This window comes from Ptiloglossa arizonensis, chromosome 5, assembly GCF_051014685.1.
Source record: "Ptiloglossa arizonensis isolate GNS036 chromosome 5, iyPtiAriz1_principal, whole genome shotgun sequence".
In the NCBI taxonomy this organism is placed as follows: domain Eukaryota; kingdom Metazoa; phylum Arthropoda; class Insecta; order Hymenoptera; family Colletidae; genus Ptiloglossa; species Ptiloglossa arizonensis.
The window spans coordinates 12,530,611-12,550,000 of NC_135052.1; the positions used below are offsets into that span (position 1 = coordinate 12,530,611).

Consider the following 19,390-nt stretch of genomic DNA (forward strand, 5'->3'; position numbering starts at 1 on the left):
AGGCCACGTGTCATACATCGTGTTTTCTTCACCGAAACAGAAATCACGTGTTTCAACACAGTCGGTTACACGATCGTGAAACACGTTTGAAACACTATAGAAACGCTATCTGCCGCGTGTCGAACGCGGTGCACAAAACACACCCATGGAATTCCGGCCTAAGGTTTATTTACCGGTTTCGATGTGAATTCCCCCAATTGGTGGGGATGGCATTGTACGAGACGTTATTGTAATCGGGCATTATCATACCCGACAGTCCCTACTTTATCATAGCAAGAGAGCAAGTTTTTCCGTCGACCGTCGATCGCAAAGAAATCGCGCAGCAGAGTTATCGACAGAAACTGGTGGGTAACGCGGGCGTGTTAGTTACCTTCCACGGGGTTGTCAACGGGTTGTCAAGTTGGTAGGCAGCACCGTTTGGAACGAACTCGGGAACTGGGTAGCTCGGGAAGTGATCGTGGGGGATACGAGGAGGCAGTGGTCGTCAGTCGGAAGAGAGAGGCGCGCGTGGGGCGAGGTTGTTGCGGGTGAACTCGTGGGGAGAAGGAGAGGCCGAGGGTGAGAGAGCGAGGGCGAGGGTGAGGGCGAGGGTGTCTGTACGTACACCGAGAGAGAATCGATCTAAAACTAGGAGTCGCCGCAGTAACCGCTGGGAGGAAGCCACTGTTACAATTTGCCCCCATATGCGCTAGTGAAATCTTAGATCGGGTAATTGTACGGCGAGGGCAGCTAGAATGAGGTGTTCCCGCGAGGAGGTGGTCGCTCGCGTACGGCCCGCGCGTTGATACCGGAGGCTCCGCTCGCTCGCTCGCTCGCGCGAAACGCCACGCCGATACCACGGGCTGGAACACACGGAGAGTGCCAGGAAAATCCAGAGACGGACTCGGAGAACCGGAGAGCAACCGGATAAGAGGGAGAGAGAAAGAGAGAGAAAGAGAGAAAGAAGGATAGATAGATAGATAGATAGAAAGAAAGAAAGAGCGCGCGAGAAAGAGAACTAGAGTGAAAGAGAAAGAAAGGTAGAGAGAGAAAGCGCGAGAGAGAAAGGGAGCGGAGAAAGAGAGAAAGAGAGAAAGAGAGCGAGACGTCGCTAGCGCGCGAGAAAAGGGGATCGCGGGAGAACAGATATACATATATACATCGGAGGGAAAATAGGGAGAGAACGGGAGAGAGTAAACGGTGTCGCATCGCGAGGTGTTATCGGTGTACGGTGCACGGTACGGGGAGCGAAACGGTTCGCGAGAGGATCGGCCGTTAGGAGCGGACTCTCACGAGAAGAAACGGACGGAAACGGGAGGAGAACGAGGAAGAGACGCACGGAGGCGAGAGAAACGGAGAGAAACGGGCCGCGAAAGAGAGGGAAGCAACGGGCGCAAGGGGGGAGAGGGACACAGAAAGACTGAGAGCGCGAGCAGGGTGGGCGGACAGTAGTGCACGAGAGCATCCCGTCGCCGCGATAATGCGACGTGCAGCTTCTTTGCTCGTTCCTTCTGAATAAGTGCTCGCTGGGACGGTCCCTTACCTGCAGGGATATGACGTAATGGCAAGAGAGGTACGCTATTTCTTTGCATTGCACGTTTACCGTGGAGCTCGCGCGAAACGTACATAACATATTTCCGTACACACGACGAACGTCGCCCGTGGTCTACCGTCCCGTCGACGACCCGTGTCCGTCCACGACGTCGACCGTCCCTGGACGTTTCGTTTCACCGCGACCCCCCTCTGAAACCGGAGACGTTCGTACTCGGCGGTGCCCGGCCGGACGAACTCTCCCTCGCTCTTTCGTTTGCGCGTCTCGTGCCGGACAGACCGCGCACGCTTTGCCCGCGAGTGCATCATCCTCGTCGGGTAGGTCGTGCGTCGGTTCTCTCACGCGTTCGTACGCATCGACGACGGGAACGACGCGGGTCGAAAGTGCCGCATACAACGTCGCGTTACCCGTCGACCGGGGACACTCGCTAGACATCGTCTCGCACGGGCGCTACGCTCGGCTCCTCGACGTTCGTTCTGGCCGTTTCGTAGCGGTATCGTCGAGCCGCTCTCTCTCCCCCACGTCCAGGCTGCGACCTAGACTGCGTTCGGCGCAGCTCCGCTCCTTTTTTTTAGGTTATACGCTACCCGTCCCCGTTGGAAGTGATCGCTCGGGGATCGACGTGGCCTCGATCCACGGTGTCTAGGTCGCTCGTCTCGGCGTATCGCGGCATTGTTTACCCCAAGACCTTACCTACCCGAGGATACCGCATCGCGTGCGTTCCCTGTTCCGGGATCAACGGTGCAAAGCACGTACGAACCTAGGAGAGCCGCGCAGAGTTCCTCGTCGTTTCACGCGTTCCTTCGACGACGTCGCGAGAACGGTTTTTTTTTTCTTTCTTTCGTTTTTTCTTTTTTCGTATCTTTCAACGCGTGTCACCGCGCGTTTCGATGCGTGTCTTCTCGCGAGATTCTCCCCGTTTGTTTGTTTTGCTTTTTGCTTTTCTTCGCTCCTCCTCTGTGTTTTTCTTTCCTTTTTTAATGCCGTCTTCTTTCCTGATCGGTTACCCGAGAATGATTGAATCAGGTCAGTGTTTTCGACCATAAGTTGCGCCCGCGTCTGCGCAACCCCCGTTCGCTTTGCGCCTCCCTGTTGAAAACTAGGGACAACCCAAACATAATAATTCCACTCTTTGGCTCGCGTTATTTTAATATCGTTCGCGGGTTCCAGCGGCGCATCGTGTCTCTCGCTCGACCGCTCCGGAGACCCGTTAACCTCGATGATCGACTGATCGCTGCCCTCTTGACCCCGCGACCCTGGACCACCCGAGCCGTGTTTCGTTTTCTCGGTCGTTCGTTCGTTCGTTCTTTCTTTCTTTTTTTTTCCCCCTTTCTTCTCGCACATTACGGGAGGAAACGAACACGACGAGCGACGAGACCGCTGGACGCTTCTCCGTGTCATTCGATTTCTTCGCGAAAACGTTCCCCCCCTCCCCTCCCCGCCCCACCGAAGGCGTGTATAGCTCTTCGATTTCGTTTCGCGCGACGCGTAGTACCGTTCTCGGTGACGGATCAGGTTATCGGAAGCTTCGACGTGCGCGCAAACGGACTTAGGATACTGTTTTTGGTCCTGTACGTCCCGCGTGTCCAATAGGGACCTCCTCTCCGGTTCGAAAGGACGTAAGGAAGATTTACTATTCTCCGCGAGAGCGTTTCCTTCTGTCTCGTCGTTGCGTCCGCAACGAGCGCCGAGATAGCACCCCTGCCTCCCTACCAGGTGAGGATGCGCGGAAAAATAGCAACGAAAACGTTGAAGAAAGAATACGGGTGAAAAAAACGAACCGTCGCAAGGATACACGGGTACTCGATAATAATTTCTCACTCGAGACGCGCGCGCGGATTGGCTTTTGTTTATAGTACGTTCTACTTGGTTATCGCGTATAAAACACGTAGGGGCGGAGGGGAGTGGATGGGTGAGAGGGGGGGGGGGGTAGAAATTACTTTCCCGTTGACCCGGCGCGCAGACACTCCGGTTCGTTTAACATCTAGGCGATAAGCATTTTCCACGGCGGCTCGAACGATGGTTTTACGGTTTCTTTACACGCAATTACGTTCCGTTTCGAGCTATCCAACGCCCATTGATACTTTGTTTTTTTTTTTTCTTCGCCCCGATACCGTTCGGTCGCTGGGTCCCTCGTGTCCGCGTTCGGGAACCCGCGAGGCTTCCACGCCGCGAGTTTTCCCCCACCGCTCGGTTCCGATTCCGTTTGCACGGAACGTTCGTATATTTTCTACGGATGCTAATTTCGTCGACGATGCGGAATAAACGGATTAATTCGTCCCACGGGGGGACGAAATTTCGTCCCGATCGGGTTTTCCGGCACGAGTACACGTTTGGATACCAGTACTCGCGCAGCGACGATCGGTAGCTACGAATACCGATACTCGACGATTCACTGCACGTACTCCGCGCCTGAAACCGACGGAATAATGTTCGCCGTAAAGTAACGCCGTAAAATAACACCCCTACCCCGCCTCCCCTCCCCACTCCTCTTCTCCTTTAACCCGTAGCTTCTACGTCGAGCGATACACCGGTAGGTAAAAACGCTTTGACCAAGAGCACGCGTCCGCTGGCTGCGTTAGACGCCACCTACCACCGTTTCCGTCTGAACCTCCTACACCTTTCCCCACGGCTCAATCGAAAATTGCAACGGTTGATTTCTGTGCAGGAGTTACGGAGCAAGAGACCTTTTAAGATATGGGACAGCTGGCGTAACGTAAGAAAGGGACTGGTCGTTAGCAATTTCGAGGAACTGATACACCGGGGTAAGGAACGCGTCCATCGATAACGATAACCAAACTGAGAAACCGTAGCGCCCCGCTGACTCCCTTTTGGGGGGGAGCTACGGTGCACGCGTACGTGTACGTACAATCGGTCGCGAAAGTATCCGTGCGCTCTTTCACGGGAACACTCCTCCGAACCGCAGGTCCGATTTTAGCGAAAATTTTCGCACGCTACGGTTGATACACGAAGCAATTTTTTTTCCACGCGGAAAATCTCTCCCGGAAGGTGATATAATATTTCGAAAGTTTTCAGATTTTTTTTCAATGTATTTCAACGTAACTTCCCTTGGAATTACGGAGTACTCGAAAGTGAACATTATTCGCGTTTTGCTCCGTTTCGTACGAGAGCTTGCGAAGAGTTTCATTTTCCTCGCAAACGTGCGAGATAGAGCAAAAATCTTCCTAAGAAAAATGTTCAATTCTTAACGCTTCGATGGTAAAAAGTAGCGGTAAAAATTGTATCGAAGAAACGAAGAAAATTTGGAATTTTCAAAGTGCGATTTCACCCTCTGGAGATCTAATCAACACTGGATTCACCAACCGGTCGAAATGACTATCGATTGCTTTTACAAAGAAATTTACTTTAATTTTCGCAGCATATTTTCACAAGACCTTATCACTTTTTCTATTTTATAAATATAATCAACTTCCATAGTTCCTCTTTTAGAAAAAAAAAAAAAACGCAGAGAATAGAAACTTGGAAAAAAGTTCCTCTTTTTCCTCGATCATCGATTTCCCTGAGTATACGTACGAGGAACGCTTTAACGTATCGAAATCTATCGGTAGTTTCGGTGTTAAGTGTATCCACTGTTGTGCCCTCGGAACGTACAAATTTTCGTATTTACGGGCTAGGAGAGTATCCTTGTAACAGAGCATACGGATACTATCGCGTGCTACTGTATATCGGGGCTAATGCCACGTGTCTTTTTTTTCACCCTCCTTTTTTTGTTCACGAGCCCGGAGTCGCGTTGAGTTCGAAGCGCGTAACGGTATCCGCGCGATCGGAAGTTTGAACGTTACGCGTCCACGTGCACGCGTAACGTTGGAATCGACGGTCAGGCAGGCAGCCAGGCAACCAGCTCGCACAGAGAGAACGGTTTACACGCGTTTGATACCGCGTAACCGAGTACCCACTCGATTCGCGTCGAACGGCTCCGTTGTAAACGACGGCGTATCAAGTTGGCACGGCACGAAGAAGGCGTATCGAATTAAAATAATGCGCGCATTAGAACGTTCTCGCGGCGCTGTAAACACTCGTGCGCTCCGCGAAACAGCCGTGTCAAGGTTGACTCGCTCGTCTCTCGTAACAGGTACTTCAACGAGTAACTTTGGGTATCATTGGCTCGTTCGGAAAGTCATTTCGTTTTCCAAAACGGAGAATATGCAATTTAATAAAATGTTTATACATTATAAAAAACTCGTGTTTCACCGAAAAAAAAAAAAAAAAACGAAACGACTTTCCGAACGACCCGATAACTTTAGTAATTTCACGAGTTTGGAATATGGAAAAGTTTGAGAAATTTGCACCGATGGGTAAATATTGTAATCGATTAACAATTTAACGGTTACACCTCGCGATTCGACGACCGGGTTATTTTAAATCGAAAGTTGGTTTTGGGTAATTTTAAATTTTGAACAATTTCAATCGTTCGTAATTTATCGTCTTGTTTCTTTTCTTTTTTTCTTTAATCGTTAATAATGTGAAGTTTAGATCTATCGTGTGGGAGATTGTAATTGTGTGTGTGTGTTTTTTTTTTTTTTTTTATCACTTATCGCATAAAGACGTAACACGTTGCGTGCTCGTATACTTTATTTTTAGATATCTTGTTCGCACCTTTTATAAACTTGATACGCTCGGTGTAAACGTTGCCGTCGTACGGTGTAAACGTAGTCGAAATAAACACCTGGTGCGCTCTATTTTAGCTCGCGTATAAAAAAATGAGCACGGCGTAAACTATGTCGGCGTGTTCTATTCGAATCGAACCGTATAATCGCGTTCGATGCTGATTCAAGGGGTCTGTTCAGTTTTCGAGTTTGGAGAATTGAACGGTATTTCAAATTTTTCGCCGCAAAGACTGCGGGGAAACGTGTAAATTTCAAACCTCGTAGGGATATTTATTCATACATCGTCAAATGATAGCAACGTGTTCTAGGTACGAATTTTGTCAAATTAATGAATAATATCGTAGAACTTGTTTCTACATTTGCTACGATAATTCTCGTCTCGGAACGAAAAATTCGAAAGGTTCTTAATCCTCGTGAATTGAAACAAAAAAATCCGATCGCTTCGTCAAATTGTGTTGCTCCTTCGAACGGTAAAACTAATAACACTTATAAAGATACAGAGTCCATTTTAGTTCGAGCGATAGAGATTCATTTAATTTCTACCCGCGTGGAATCTCGAATCAATCGGTCTATTGGTTTTCGAGATATCGTGCTCGAAAAAACATTATTATTTCGAGAAAAATCGGATTTAAAGTTTGGCCTACATTACAAGGGTACATATATATAGTGCACGGTCGAACGTCCTATTAATATTACTAATTTTTCCAATTTCATCGATAATCCTTTCGAGCATAACGTTTCCCAAGACTTTAAATTCGAAGAAAGTGTAAAGAGGAAAAAATCCATTTTTTATCTCGAAACCAGGGCAGATCCCTCGATCTAAATCCGTATCGAGTTGCGATCGAGACGACAGCGTTTGCTCGACGATGAAAAATACATAGTGGATGAAAATTTCTGATACAAACGTGGCTAGGGAGATTTCACCCCTCGAAATAAAGTTTTCGTGAAAAATGCATATGAAAATCAATCTAGTACGCGTACACCTAATCGATGATCGACTAGGATTCACTACACACGACTACTGTGATTGTTTTTCTATACGATATAATCTTACACACTGTTTACCGTCAATATTAACCTATTAATACGTTACTTTATTGGAGGATACTTTAAACGTCTACATCGATTAGATGCACGAAATTGATCTTCAAATATATTTTTTTCGTAAACGAAATCTCGGGTGCAATTTCATTAATTTATATTCTCGTCTTATCATAGAATTTCTTCAACTTCATTTGTACCACGAATTTTTACCCACACTGTATATATTTACAATTACGTACGCGTACGTGAAATTAATTTTCGAACGCATTTTTCTAAAAATCGAAGCCTCCGGTGCAATTTTATCATTCCATATCTTCGTCTTATTTTAAATCATGGAATCTCCCCAACTTCATTTGCACCACGAATTTTTACCCACACTGTATATATTTACAATTACGTACGCGTACGTGAAATTAATTTTCGAACGCATTTTTCTAAAAATCGAAGCCTCCGGTGCAATTTTATCATTCCATATTTTCGTCTTTATTTAAATCATAGGATCTTCCCAATTTTATTTGTACCATTAATTTTGATCTACGGCGTGTATTCACCCTGTTGGTAGCAGTTTTGCCCCGGTCTGTATCTACCTTCTTTTTTAGCACTAGCACGAAATCGACGCATGAGATATCTAATCGCTGTCTGGTGCTGTTGTTCCTCTCCAGGCAAGGAGAAGTTGGGCGTGCCACAGAACGAGAATGTCTCTTTAGTGTTGGAGTCGGACGGGACGCAGGTCGAGGACGGCGAATACTTCAAGACCCTAGCGAACAACACGATCCTGTTGTTGCTGCGGCATGGTGAACGTTGGTGTCCAACAGGAGTCGACATCATACGCGCCGGTATCTATTTGTCGAAAGAATTAACGAGTGTACGAGGCTTTCGCGGTCACCCCGATCTCGCGAGCGTGGAAAGCTCGATATAAAGCCACGTTTACGCTGAAAGCGATTTTGCGCGTACCTGTGATCGTTATCGACACGAAATGTCCACGAAGTGTTCTTCCATCGAATTTTTCTGAGAAACTTGTAGAGCGGTGAAAAACAAGAAACACGTATTTTTCTTCGGTCTCTGTAACTCGAGTTTAAGAGGTGAAACTGTTTACCGAAAGTTTCATCCCTGTATGCTATCTGAAAAACCATCGATTGTACGAGGAAGTTTTTTTTAAACAGAAAAATATGGTTCATGGCTCTGTATGGTTTTCGATGAAAAATAACACGTTGTATCGGTGAGATGGTATTAATAGGAAAGTGAAGGTCTCTTGTAAATGTTAGTTTATATTACGCGTGGAAGATTTTTTAATTTTCATCATTTAAAGAAGATTCAATCGATCGTTTTATGTTTTCGATCGTCGATGTACGATAGTGGTAGAGAATAAGGGCATTTGCGGTTAATTGTAAATTCGAAATACACATACTTCGTTACAGTGTGTTTTAAAAAGAGTTTGAGTATAGGGTTGTTGAAAGTGATTTTGAAAATGTATGTTATGTAGGTATACGCGTATAGTAAGACACAAATTTTAATTTACACCGTGCATTTACAAATCGTTCATAATTGTATTGAAAAAGTTATCACTTTCAAAAGGATGGCAAAATTTCCCCCTGTCTCCGATAGTTTTCAAGATAGTATTAGTGGGTGAAACTTTCGAGGGTAGTTTTATCCGTTAAACTTGGATTGTCGCAACTAAAAAAAAAAAAGAAAAAGTACGTACTCATTAATTTTTAGCGTTATAGAAACCAGTAAAGTTTCATTAAAATAGAAGGGGACGGAGAAGGATACTTCGTAGATGGAACAAATTATCCTGTGTTCGCGCGAGATCACGCCTGTCTGAACTTACAATCTTCAATAGCTAGAACGAAACATTGTTCGTATAATCGCGGCAGAAACGAGAACAATTTTTATTCGAATGAAAGTTTCGAATAAAAGGTAAACAATTTTAAGCTAAAACCAATCTACAGTAATGCGGGGTTAACTTTCACTGAAACTTGTACAATTAACTTTCCACGATTTATCTCCCTCAATCAACATTTCGAGCTCAAGGAAATCCGATCTGGCAGAAAAGAAAAGATACATTACATATCGCGTAACACTGCATACATTAAGTCGATCAATGTACTCCGATTTATGCCGTGTTTGGACTCATTTCGATCGAAAGAATCCGAAGTGTGCACCATTTTTAGAAACGGGAAGTAAAATTTTCTAGATTGCACGATTGTTTTTTTTTTTTTTATCATGGCGGCACTTTTTTGAAGCACCGAATCTTGGTCGTCGCAGCTCGACGTACTTATGTCTACTGTATCTATCTTGCTTCCTCTTGTGGTAATCATTCTCTTTGTCGAGCAACGTTCGAGTACGCTTTCATTGCTGGGTCTGAAATTTTTCGAAAGTTAATCGTACATACTGTACAAATTTATTCGTTCAATCGAGTAAACTTTGCGATCGCGAATGTGTCGGTTTTGTTCGTCGTTTTTTATTCGAATTTTAATCCGAAGAGCCACATTTCATTCGAATTTTAATTCGAATCGTTATTTTTCACCGAATTTTAATTCGAATAATCATTTTTAATCGAATTTTAATTCGAATAGTCATTTTTAATCGAATTTTAATTCGAATAGTCATTTTTAATCGAATTTTAATTCGAATAGTCATTTTTAATCGAATTTTAATTCGAATAGTCATTTTTAATCGAATTTTAATTCGAATAGTCATCTTTTTCGAATTTTTCGAATCTTTTATTTGAATTTTAATTCGATTCGTTATCTTTTATTCGAATTTTAATTCGAATAGTCACTTTGTATTCGATCAAATTTTACCCATCTCTGGATCGATGGTGCTGTTTTGTTCTAGGGATCTACGAGCGATTCAAGTGGTGTGGCTGCGGTGTAAGCGATTTCTAGCGAACTGACGATCGCGCGAATAGACGAATGGTGGTTTTGTTTCAGCAATCTATGAGTGTTTGAGCGCAACTTTGTATTCAATCGTATACCGGAGAGTCGAAGAGAATGTCCCTTGGTGTTAGCGATCAGAATCTTTCGAAAATATTTGCATGACTATTGGTCAGGATTTATGGATGACAAGAAGGATTTTAGTATCGGTGTGTAACAATTTTCGATGCTTTACCGGTATTGTGAACAGTAAAGGGTAATTTTAATTGTTATAAAGTTTCAAGGCGACAAGAGTTAACGAAGAAAGAAAAATACGAATAAACGATATATTCAGAAGCAGATAAAAAGAATTGTGAATTGTTCGAAGAGTTAAACAAACAACAATAAAAGAATGTGGTGAATATTTTGGTATGTTTTTAGAAACGTATAATTGTATTATATTCAATGTAACAGAGGGCGGAAATAACAAAATTGTATATTAAAGGAGATATATTCCATCGTGCAAAAAATTAATAACTTAGGGGAAAAGTGTATTTATGAATGACTTTAATTTCTAAAATTTCCGACATATCCAATTAATTGGATAAATAACGAGAGATCGAGAGTGGAATCAGCTGACAACGATCTATTGTCGTGTGTCGTGAATTTGAGAAATTAAAAGAATTATTAATACGCTTATCTTAATGTTATTGCTAATCTTGTTGTGTGACGAAGTTATAATTGTGGGTCTCCAAGAACATATAAAAGTATTCGTACAACTTCTGTTGTTGTTTGCTTAACTCTGTTTAACAACATGTAGCTAAATTGGAGTCAACTTTAAAAACAGTTTCAATGATGGTTATAAAATTTATATATATATGTGGGTAACAAGATGTTACACATACGTATATTTAATTAAAAAAAAATATATTTGTAGCGTTCACTATTCGAGTTAAAATTTCGGAATATATCATTTTCATACATTCTTTCTTTTATTTCTTAACAGCTGTTTTAAATAGAAAGCTTTTTGGTAAATAAAATTCTTCACAGAAGAATTCTTTACTAAAATTCTGGAACAGAAAGAATGCAAAAAAGAATGCATCGTTCGCACTAGTGTATCGTAAGACGAAAGAAAGATCAATCCTGAAAGGAGTTACAACTCGTACTGGGTCAGACGTTTTACTAGTAGTCAGCCTTTTAGTCAGCCTTCTCTGCAACTACGCGTAAATGATTCCACACTGCTCATTAATGGTGTCGCATTCTCTTTAACTCCACTACCAAGTTTGTGTGTACATTTTTGTTCATTTTTTTTAACGAAACTGGTACAGTTGCGTTTTACAGTTAATGATATAAAAACAGTACTCGAGGATACAAATTGATATCTCGAGACCAATTGTTCCGAGTACTATCGTAACGTGCAGTACTTGAGTTAACATCAAGAGAATGCTTTTTAAAGTATATTCCAATCCCTCGCTGTACGATCAACGTATCTAGTAAAAGTAAATTATCGACATATCGACGCTATGCATTAATAGGTTAATACGTACTTGCATATGCAAATTTAGCAGATGTGGATTAGGTCAGGGTTAATTAAGATTGAAGAAATTGTATCACGTTGAAGGAAAGATTCCATTGCTTCGTGAAATTTTGTTGGTTCTTCGAGTGGTAAAAGAACTGTATGCATTAATGAGTTGCCCTAGGTAAGATATTTTATCCGCACTAAAATTCACTATACAAGTGATCGTGTGTCGTCAGTTCGCGCGAATTCGCTTCCACTGTGATCTCACCTGACGCTCGAGCGACGTTCATGTTGAAAAGAAAAAATTATAACATTGTTTTAGACGCATTCACACTAAAGGAGACGCTCCGCTGACGTTATGCTTACAAGGGGAGTCCACGATCCGGTTGAACGCTTTTCGAATGGAACAGGGCACAAATTGTAGTGGTAGATGTATTATAAACAAACTGCAGAGCATCAAGAGTGTTTCTGGTTAGCCGTATACATAGAAACTAGCTTTGAACATTTTTGTCTTCAAGAACTTTTGCAAAAACCGATAAACGCAAGTGGTTCGCAACAATTATGTTGGTTAACGGGCTGGGGTCAATAATTGCCATAAGATTTATCGTTCTAATTTAATTTGAAGTATATCATTTTTTTCCATACTATATGAAATAAATATTAAAATATTTTTTTTTTTATACTATATGAAATAAATATTAAAATATTTTTTTTTTTATACTATATGAAATAAATATTAAAATATTTTTTTTTATATTATATGAAATTGATATGTAACATACTTAGCCACGTAGAATAATAAAATATGTACCCCGTCGATTAATTATAGTGAAATATTGCTGGTAATTTGAAAACGAAGAAATGCAGATTATTAAATTTAAGATGTGTCAAATAGTGAATCTTTTGTTCCGGATTTATTAGTCTATATATGTTTATATTTTATATTATTTTTGTAACAAACAATTTGAATCAGAAGAGTGCATCAGGGTAGAGAATTTGTAGTAAGAAGATGGTTCGAATTTCGAATAGGACAATTATTTTTATTCAAACTTTTCGTTACTTTTCCATTTTCTCGGTTAACGAAGATTATTAACCGATACTATATTCATATTGTGTGAGTTTGTACCAAACAATAAGATATTTCGCCGAAGAATAAGAATTGAATATTATTTTATAATTTTTAAATATTGTGTCATTAAAACAAGAAGGTAGGAAAGTAGAATAATAAAAAGTAATTTGAAGAAAGGTCAAAAAAAAAAACGACAAACCCAAATCGAGATTCGAATCTACAATTTTCTTATTACGAGTATTTGACGTTAATATAGAACCTAACACAACTGTTAAAAACCATGCGAATCTCTCAGAACTCAGGTTCGTGAATTAGGTTCACAGAGACAAAAATGTTTAAGATTAATTTTTCGTAAAAATAGCTAACTAGAAAATCCTTAATGTCACACAGTTTATTTACATTTATTGACGTTTACGATACGAACCCAGTTTCGTTCAAAACTGTTTGTGCGGATCGTAGATTACTGTTGACTGTTGACAGCATGCAATTTGGGTCGACAATCCTGGAGCGTCATTGACAGTGAGCGATACGTAATCAAGATTTCCGCCGATTATATTCTACTGTTTTTTTATATAATAATAATTTATAATTTTCCATTTCATTCTTGGTGCCACAGCCTCGCGAAACCAGTCGGCCCAATTATTTAAGTCGCTTGTTTCAGTTCTTAAAAATAAAACTTCATTTATTTCCAATCGTTCGAAAATATTCATAGAATTTCGTTTCGTCATCGATTAATTCCCACGAAAGAGTGAAAAGCTTCTTTTTCGTCTACGTTTTGAGAAAAACAAAAAAAATTCATTTATCGCTGATAACTTCGCTAAATATTTGAATTTCGAAATATCTTTTTGACGTAACATTCTACACACTTTAAACTTTAAGAAAATAACGGAAAAAAAATACTCTATTTTTTGGCTCGTCAGGATGGTGTGTCCTCCCTTAAAAGGAGGAAATAGTTCGAATAATTTGAAAAATCCAAACGTTTCCCCAGCTTTTGCTAGAACTCGTATAATCGGTGTAGAAGAATCTCCTCCGCGGCTAGATGTCGCGAAAAATGGACAAATAGTGTCCAATGAAGTTGATACGCGCTGATTCGTCGAGAAGCAACCCGCGGCGCTAATATTCCAACGGTTTTCGTCGCGCCATCTTTCATTAAATTCGCGCGGGAGTTCCCCCGTTTCGCGTCGATCGCGATCGACGTTGAAGTGGAATCGGAAGACGTGTTGCGCGCGCATTGTCGGACGACTCGGCACCTCTTCTCTGTGCGCTCGTTCCATCGTGGACGAGCAAGCCGCGGAATAAAAAAAAATAAAAAGAAGAAAAAAAATATAAAGCACAGGAACGGGAACGTGCGACGCGACGCGGATACTTTGTAAGGTATAACGCGGCTCCACGGATTTACTCCCCGGGGCGTCGTGAGGTATTTTTATAGAGAAAAAAAAAAATGGGGGAGTCGTACCTTGGAACTGGTCGCTGCGAAGCGAGCAGCGACAGAGGAGGCGTCTTTGATTGATTCGTCGCTCGGTGCTCGCGTTAGCGTGAAGCGTGAAATTATAGATCGGAGGTATTGCGCGTGTAAGGATAGGCGTATCGAGGGGAGGGCCGCGTAGTCTCGTGATTCTGTAAACAACGTGAAATATGTAATTTCGCGTGGCGCGTTTCCCGAGTAGCAGGTTTACGACGGTTCGAAAAGTGGGCAATTTTTGACCGACAGTCACGTACAGCCACGAAAGTATTCGCTCCGGTATCAGATAATTCTTAATCTTTGTGTATAATTTTAATGAAAGTTTGCGTGCACGTATAGAATGTAGCATCTATAGTTAACGATTTGCCATCTGAATGGTGGTAGTAAACGTGTTAATCATAGTTTAATAGTGTGTTATTTATTAGCGTAAGCTAATGGGGGTTGTCTAATTCTAACAGTTGTTTCCTTTCGAGGCTAACAGGCGTTTGGCCCATAAAAAGTTTGATATATCGAAATTGCGGTGGTATGGTCAGACAATTAGACAAAAAAAAGGGTTAATAAATTATTGGTCAGATTGTCGCATAGATCAGTCGTTTGCCATTCAAACAAGCGCAAGAGCAACAAAGTGAGGTGATTTTTAACGCAGTTATAACCATTTAACGTGACCCTCGTTTTTTCAGTCCTCGCCTTTCCTTCGTTACTCGAGGACAAGTAGAAGTGTCCTCGCCTACGGCCAGACAAGTAGTATTACCCGTATATGACCAGACAGACAGTATTACCGCCTATGACCAGACAAGTAGCATTGTGCGCCCATGACCAGACGAGTAGTATTGCCCGCTCGTGCACAGACAAACAGTATTACCGTACCTAGCCAGACAAGTAGTACTACCCGTACCCGGTCAGACAAGTAGTATTACCCGTACACGGCCAGATAAGCAGTATTACCCGTATGGTCAGACAAGAAGTATTACCGTATATGACCAGACAGGTAGTATTACCGTATATGGCCAAATAAGTAGTATACCCTCGCATATGGTTAGACAAACAGTATTGCCGTATATGGCCAGACAAGTAGTATACCCCCGCACATGACCAGATAAGAAGCATCACCGTAGATGATCAGACAAGTACTATACCCCTGTACATGGCCAGACACGTAATATTACTGTCACGTCCAGACAAGTAGTATGGCCCCGCATATGGTCAGACGAGTAGTCTGCGCAGTAGGTGGCTCTCTTTTCTTTTTTTTTTCTTTTTTCCTTTTGACCATAGTAGGTGGCTATAACATCGTTAAAAATGATCGCATATTATTACTCTCGCGTTCGTTTGAAAGGCAAACGTCTGCGCTATCCGACAATCTGACCAATAATTTACTAACTCTTTTTTTAACCGTTTGAGTCTCAAACAACCCGATCGCGTTGTTCAGATTTTTAATAAAATAAAAGCAGCGCTGTCGCGCCGCTTGGGTCTTCTCGTACTAACTTAGAAGAAGCGCGGTTGCGCTGTTCGGGATTCTTCGACAGTGTTTTTCCAATACCCCCTGGGACTCGAACGATTACACGAGACGAGACGATTGGTTTGCAACGTTCTCGAGCGGATCTCGTGCCTATAGTTGGTAACTATAGAAAGATCGATCAACACGAGACGGTGTTGCTTGTGGAGATTGCGGGGCCCGTTATTCCGATTCTAATATAATTAAAAAATTTTCAGGTGTTGCTATAGCGTACAATGTACCGTGTACGAGCGACAAGAAGTCCCACGGAAGGAATGCGGGTCCAATCGTTCCCCTCGCGTCGCGGTAGCCCCACCCCCGCGAGAGCGAACCCTCACGGTCCCCCGTCTGTACCACGGAGACCGCCCGAACTCACGTTCTTTCCACTGATTGCAGCGATTTCAGCTATACCGAAAATAGTTTGCGAAACGATCCACGCCCTGGAGCTGCACGATGAGACGCCGTCGTGGAAAATCATGGACAATAAGGGACGGGTCACCGTTGTGCTCCATTGGGATCAACGTTCGTCCACGTCCTCGCAGGTGCAGCAACAACAGAAGGGTCCGGATGCGCAGACCTCCAAGTATTCGCCGACAAAGAAGGCCGATCTGAGCGGTATCCAGCGGCCGTCGTTGGTCATACAGACCAGCTTGGACAAGCTCAACCATGGCGGTAAATCGGGACACCTGGCGGCCGAGATCGGCCCGAGTCGCTACACCAGCCCCCAAATCACTGTGATAAATCATGACGACATGGTACGATAATCTCTACCACTTCGAATTGTTTTTCTTTCCTTTCTATTATCACTCCACCCGTCCCAGTTACGATTCTTGTTGACTGATCAACGCGAGGTTTCCGGGTGTACAAGTCGGTACACTCCGACGACGTCTCCGGTTCCGTCTAAACGGGGGTAAAAAAAGAAAAAAGAAAAAAGAAAAGAGAAAGTCACGCCCCCTAGGGATCGGGAAACGGAGAGACCATTCGACGCGCACCCGGAAGCCTCGACGGTGTCTCGCATCTCGCGTTGTAGCCTCTCGCAAAAGCCCCGTCGTTTAAAAATGTCGTCGTGGTAACGACAGCAGCAGCAGCCGCAGCCGCCGCAGCCCCCACAGCCCCCACCGCACGGGATATCCAGCCGCTTGGTGAAGCAGAGCACGAACTCGTTCGACGGCACCACCATCCATATCCACACGCCCGAGTGCTCGAATCACATCCATCAGCCGGTGGTGAGGAACGGTAGCCCGGTGAACGGTGCCGACGGTAGCGCCAGCGGCGAGTGCGACTTCCATTGCTGCGCCCTGCACGAGGAGGGACGCAGAATCGCGGTTCACAAGTCCGTGGCCACATCGCCGATACAGGACGCCCAGCACCAGCAGTACCAGCAGCAACAGCAACAGCAACAACAGCAACAGCAGCAGCAGCAACACCACCACCAGCACCAACACCAACAGCAGCAACAGCAACAACAGACCCAGACACAGACCCCGTCGCCTCAGCCGCCCTCGTCGTTGTCGGACGGAACGAGACGAGCGGGCCTGAACAAGGGTCACGTGCGTTTCTGCGACACTGCCGACGAGGAGTCGAGTCCACGTTTGGCCAGCAACTCGGCGACCGGGTTCCATCTCCATCATCATCACAATCATCATCAGGAGCACGACAGCTCCGAGTCCGAGACCGAGAACACGATCATGGAGGACGAGATCGTCACCTCGGAGAAGTTTTTACTGCTCATCGATCAGCTCACCGTAGACCAGAAGCATCTAAGCATCAAGGACATCGGTATAATCCTCGAACGGCTCAGCTCGAAGATCCTCGACGTCGAGCGTCTCGATCGCGAGAGCGAGAGCGAGGAGTGCTACAACTGGACGATCAAGGCGATCATACGCGGCGACGTGTTACGGGAACTCGGGGTCATTTACAACGGGAACTACTACGCGATCTCCGAGCACCCCGGCTACAAGGAGGAGTCCGAGGAGAATAACGAGGATAACGAGGAGGAGGAGGAGGATAGACTTTAATATGATGCTGTTTTACTAGATAGATAGTTAGATAGATAGATAGATAGATAGATAGATAGATTATACACCTATTAATGATTATTATTAAATATAGTACGTATCGAGCTGCGGGAATGGGGGAGGGTTTGGGGGCGGGGCTTCGAGGCGTGTCGAACGAACGGGGAAAGGACGTGGGTCGAACGACGGTTGGGTAGGGGGATAGGAAGGAACGATCCGGTTGGGTGGTGTGGCACGTAGGGGGGAGGAGGGTGTGGACGAGCGGCGAAACGTGATTTTTTTCAAAATGTTTTCATAATAAAACAAACGGAACGCGTCATAATAAACTGGGGGAAAAAAAGAGAAATCATACGATACCTTATAAACTTAGTTCTAAAGACGGTTGTTGAAATATGTACTTATTAAATAGTATGTATACTTGTAGGAAACGTTTTTGGGATTACGGACGTTCAGTCCGTAACCGTCCACAACACTGCCCTATCTAAAAAAAAAAAACCAAAAAAGACAAAAGCAAAAAAAAAAATTTAAAAAAACGAGAGAGACGAAGAGGACGGGAGAAACAGAGAGAGAGAAAGAGAGAGATCACATCGCGCGCTCTGCTCCGTGGTTAATCGGTCTCTCGATGCCGTTATCGCAAAAACCGGAAACGGGAAGCAATCCCGCGTGTCCTCGGTCCGAACGTTGCGTGGATCGAGCCGAAGAAACTGCCGAAACACATCGTGTCCCCGTAGAGAAGAAGAAACTGAAAGCGGGCGAAGACGAAACGAAAAGACGATCGTAGATGGAAGCTGAACGAAGAGGAGAAATCTCGAGATACACACACACACACACATTCATCAACACACATACACGCACGCAAACAAAACACACACATACACCCATCGTTGATCGCCGACGTAAATTCTTCTTGGTCGTGAATCGCGAGAGATTCGCAGGAATCGTCTCGCGGTCGTCGGAGTCGGGTATTTTTTAATCCTCTCTCCTGCTCGAGGGGTTGTTGTTATTTTTTCGTTCGTTTTAAAACGTTCCAAACTCTTCTCTTTGCGCGGATCTATTTTACCCGACTCCTCGTTGTACGACACGCGTACACTGTGACACACAACTACACGCCGAACACCCGTTGCACACTACGCGCGAACACACAAACAGAGATATACGCACGCGATGCGCTGTACGGTGTACGGTACCGTTTCACCGAACATTTCTCAGTCACTGACCGCTTCTCGTTTTGTTTCGATGTATTCACAGAACACTTGCATCCTTTCGCGGCTGTTTTGGGCGTCGAAGTTAAATATACCACGCGATTTGAAACACAATTGCCCGCTCCGACGCGCGTTAGTTAAAAATTAACTGACCGAATCCAGTATAAAAATCCGCGCGTGTACGTAAATTCGTTCGACGCGCCGTGTTCCGCGTAAGAGTCACCAAAGTGGCGCGAAACGTTCGAAAAATGGAAGTGACGCGAAATGTTCGAGTGGAGAGAAATGAATAAAAATTTGTCGTTTCTTCGTGGACACCGTTTGTCCGCGAAGATCGGGCCAGTCGTTGTACACTATCGGGGAACATTGTTACATTCTCGTAGACGTCGTTGCAACGTGTACGGTGTTTACGAGGCCCGTGGTAATAAAGTGTATACCAATACATCGGTGACTAACGAAACGATAACGATGCGAAAGCGGTGTACGTTTTACGGGTAAATCGAAAATTTATTTATAGATATATCGTATTTGAATTGTTTTCGTTGCGAATTGCGAGTCGTCGCCGAACACTCGCGT

General features: G+C 43.9%; 1 protein-coding gene across 5 annotated transcripts; it reads left to right on the plus strand.

Moving 5' to 3' along the window:
* Positions 1 to 512: 512 nt before the first annotated feature.
* On the plus strand, positions 513 to 17,725 carry Drep2 (DNA fragmentation factor-related protein 2). Of its 5 annotated transcripts, none has more exons than XM_076311512.1 (5): positions 513 to 1,552; positions 4,200 to 4,296; positions 7,803 to 8,039; positions 15,997 to 16,355; positions 16,683 to 17,725. In XM_076311512.1, the coding sequence occupies exons 1-5, from the start codon at positions 1,541 to 1,543 to the stop codon at positions 17,616 to 17,618; spliced, it is 1,641 nt and encodes a 546-aa protein (XP_076167627.1). In that variant the 5' UTR covers positions 513 to 1,540; the 3' UTR covers positions 17,619 to 17,725. The 5 variants fall into 5 exon arrangements, with proteins under 5 accessions (XP_076167627.1, XP_076167626.1, XP_076167629.1 ...); XM_076311511.1 differs by having other exon boundaries at positions 514 to 1,552; positions 16,680 to 17,725; XM_076311514.1 differs by having other exon boundaries at positions 515 to 1,552; positions 7,866 to 8,039.
* The last annotated feature ends 1,665 nt before the right edge of the window (positions 17,726 to 19,390 follow it).

Excerpts from the sequence above, each read along its gene's own strand:
- Drep2 (XM_076311511.1), top strand. Across the intron at positions 4,297-7,802 it reads CGAGGAACTGATACACCGGG|CACTAGCACGAAATCGACGC; the intron begins GTAAGGAACGCG and ends CTTCTTTTTTAG. Across the intron at positions 16,356-16,679 it reads TGATAAATCATGACGACATG|CAGCAGCAGCCGCAGCCGCC; the intron begins GTACGATAATCT and ends TGGTAACGACAG.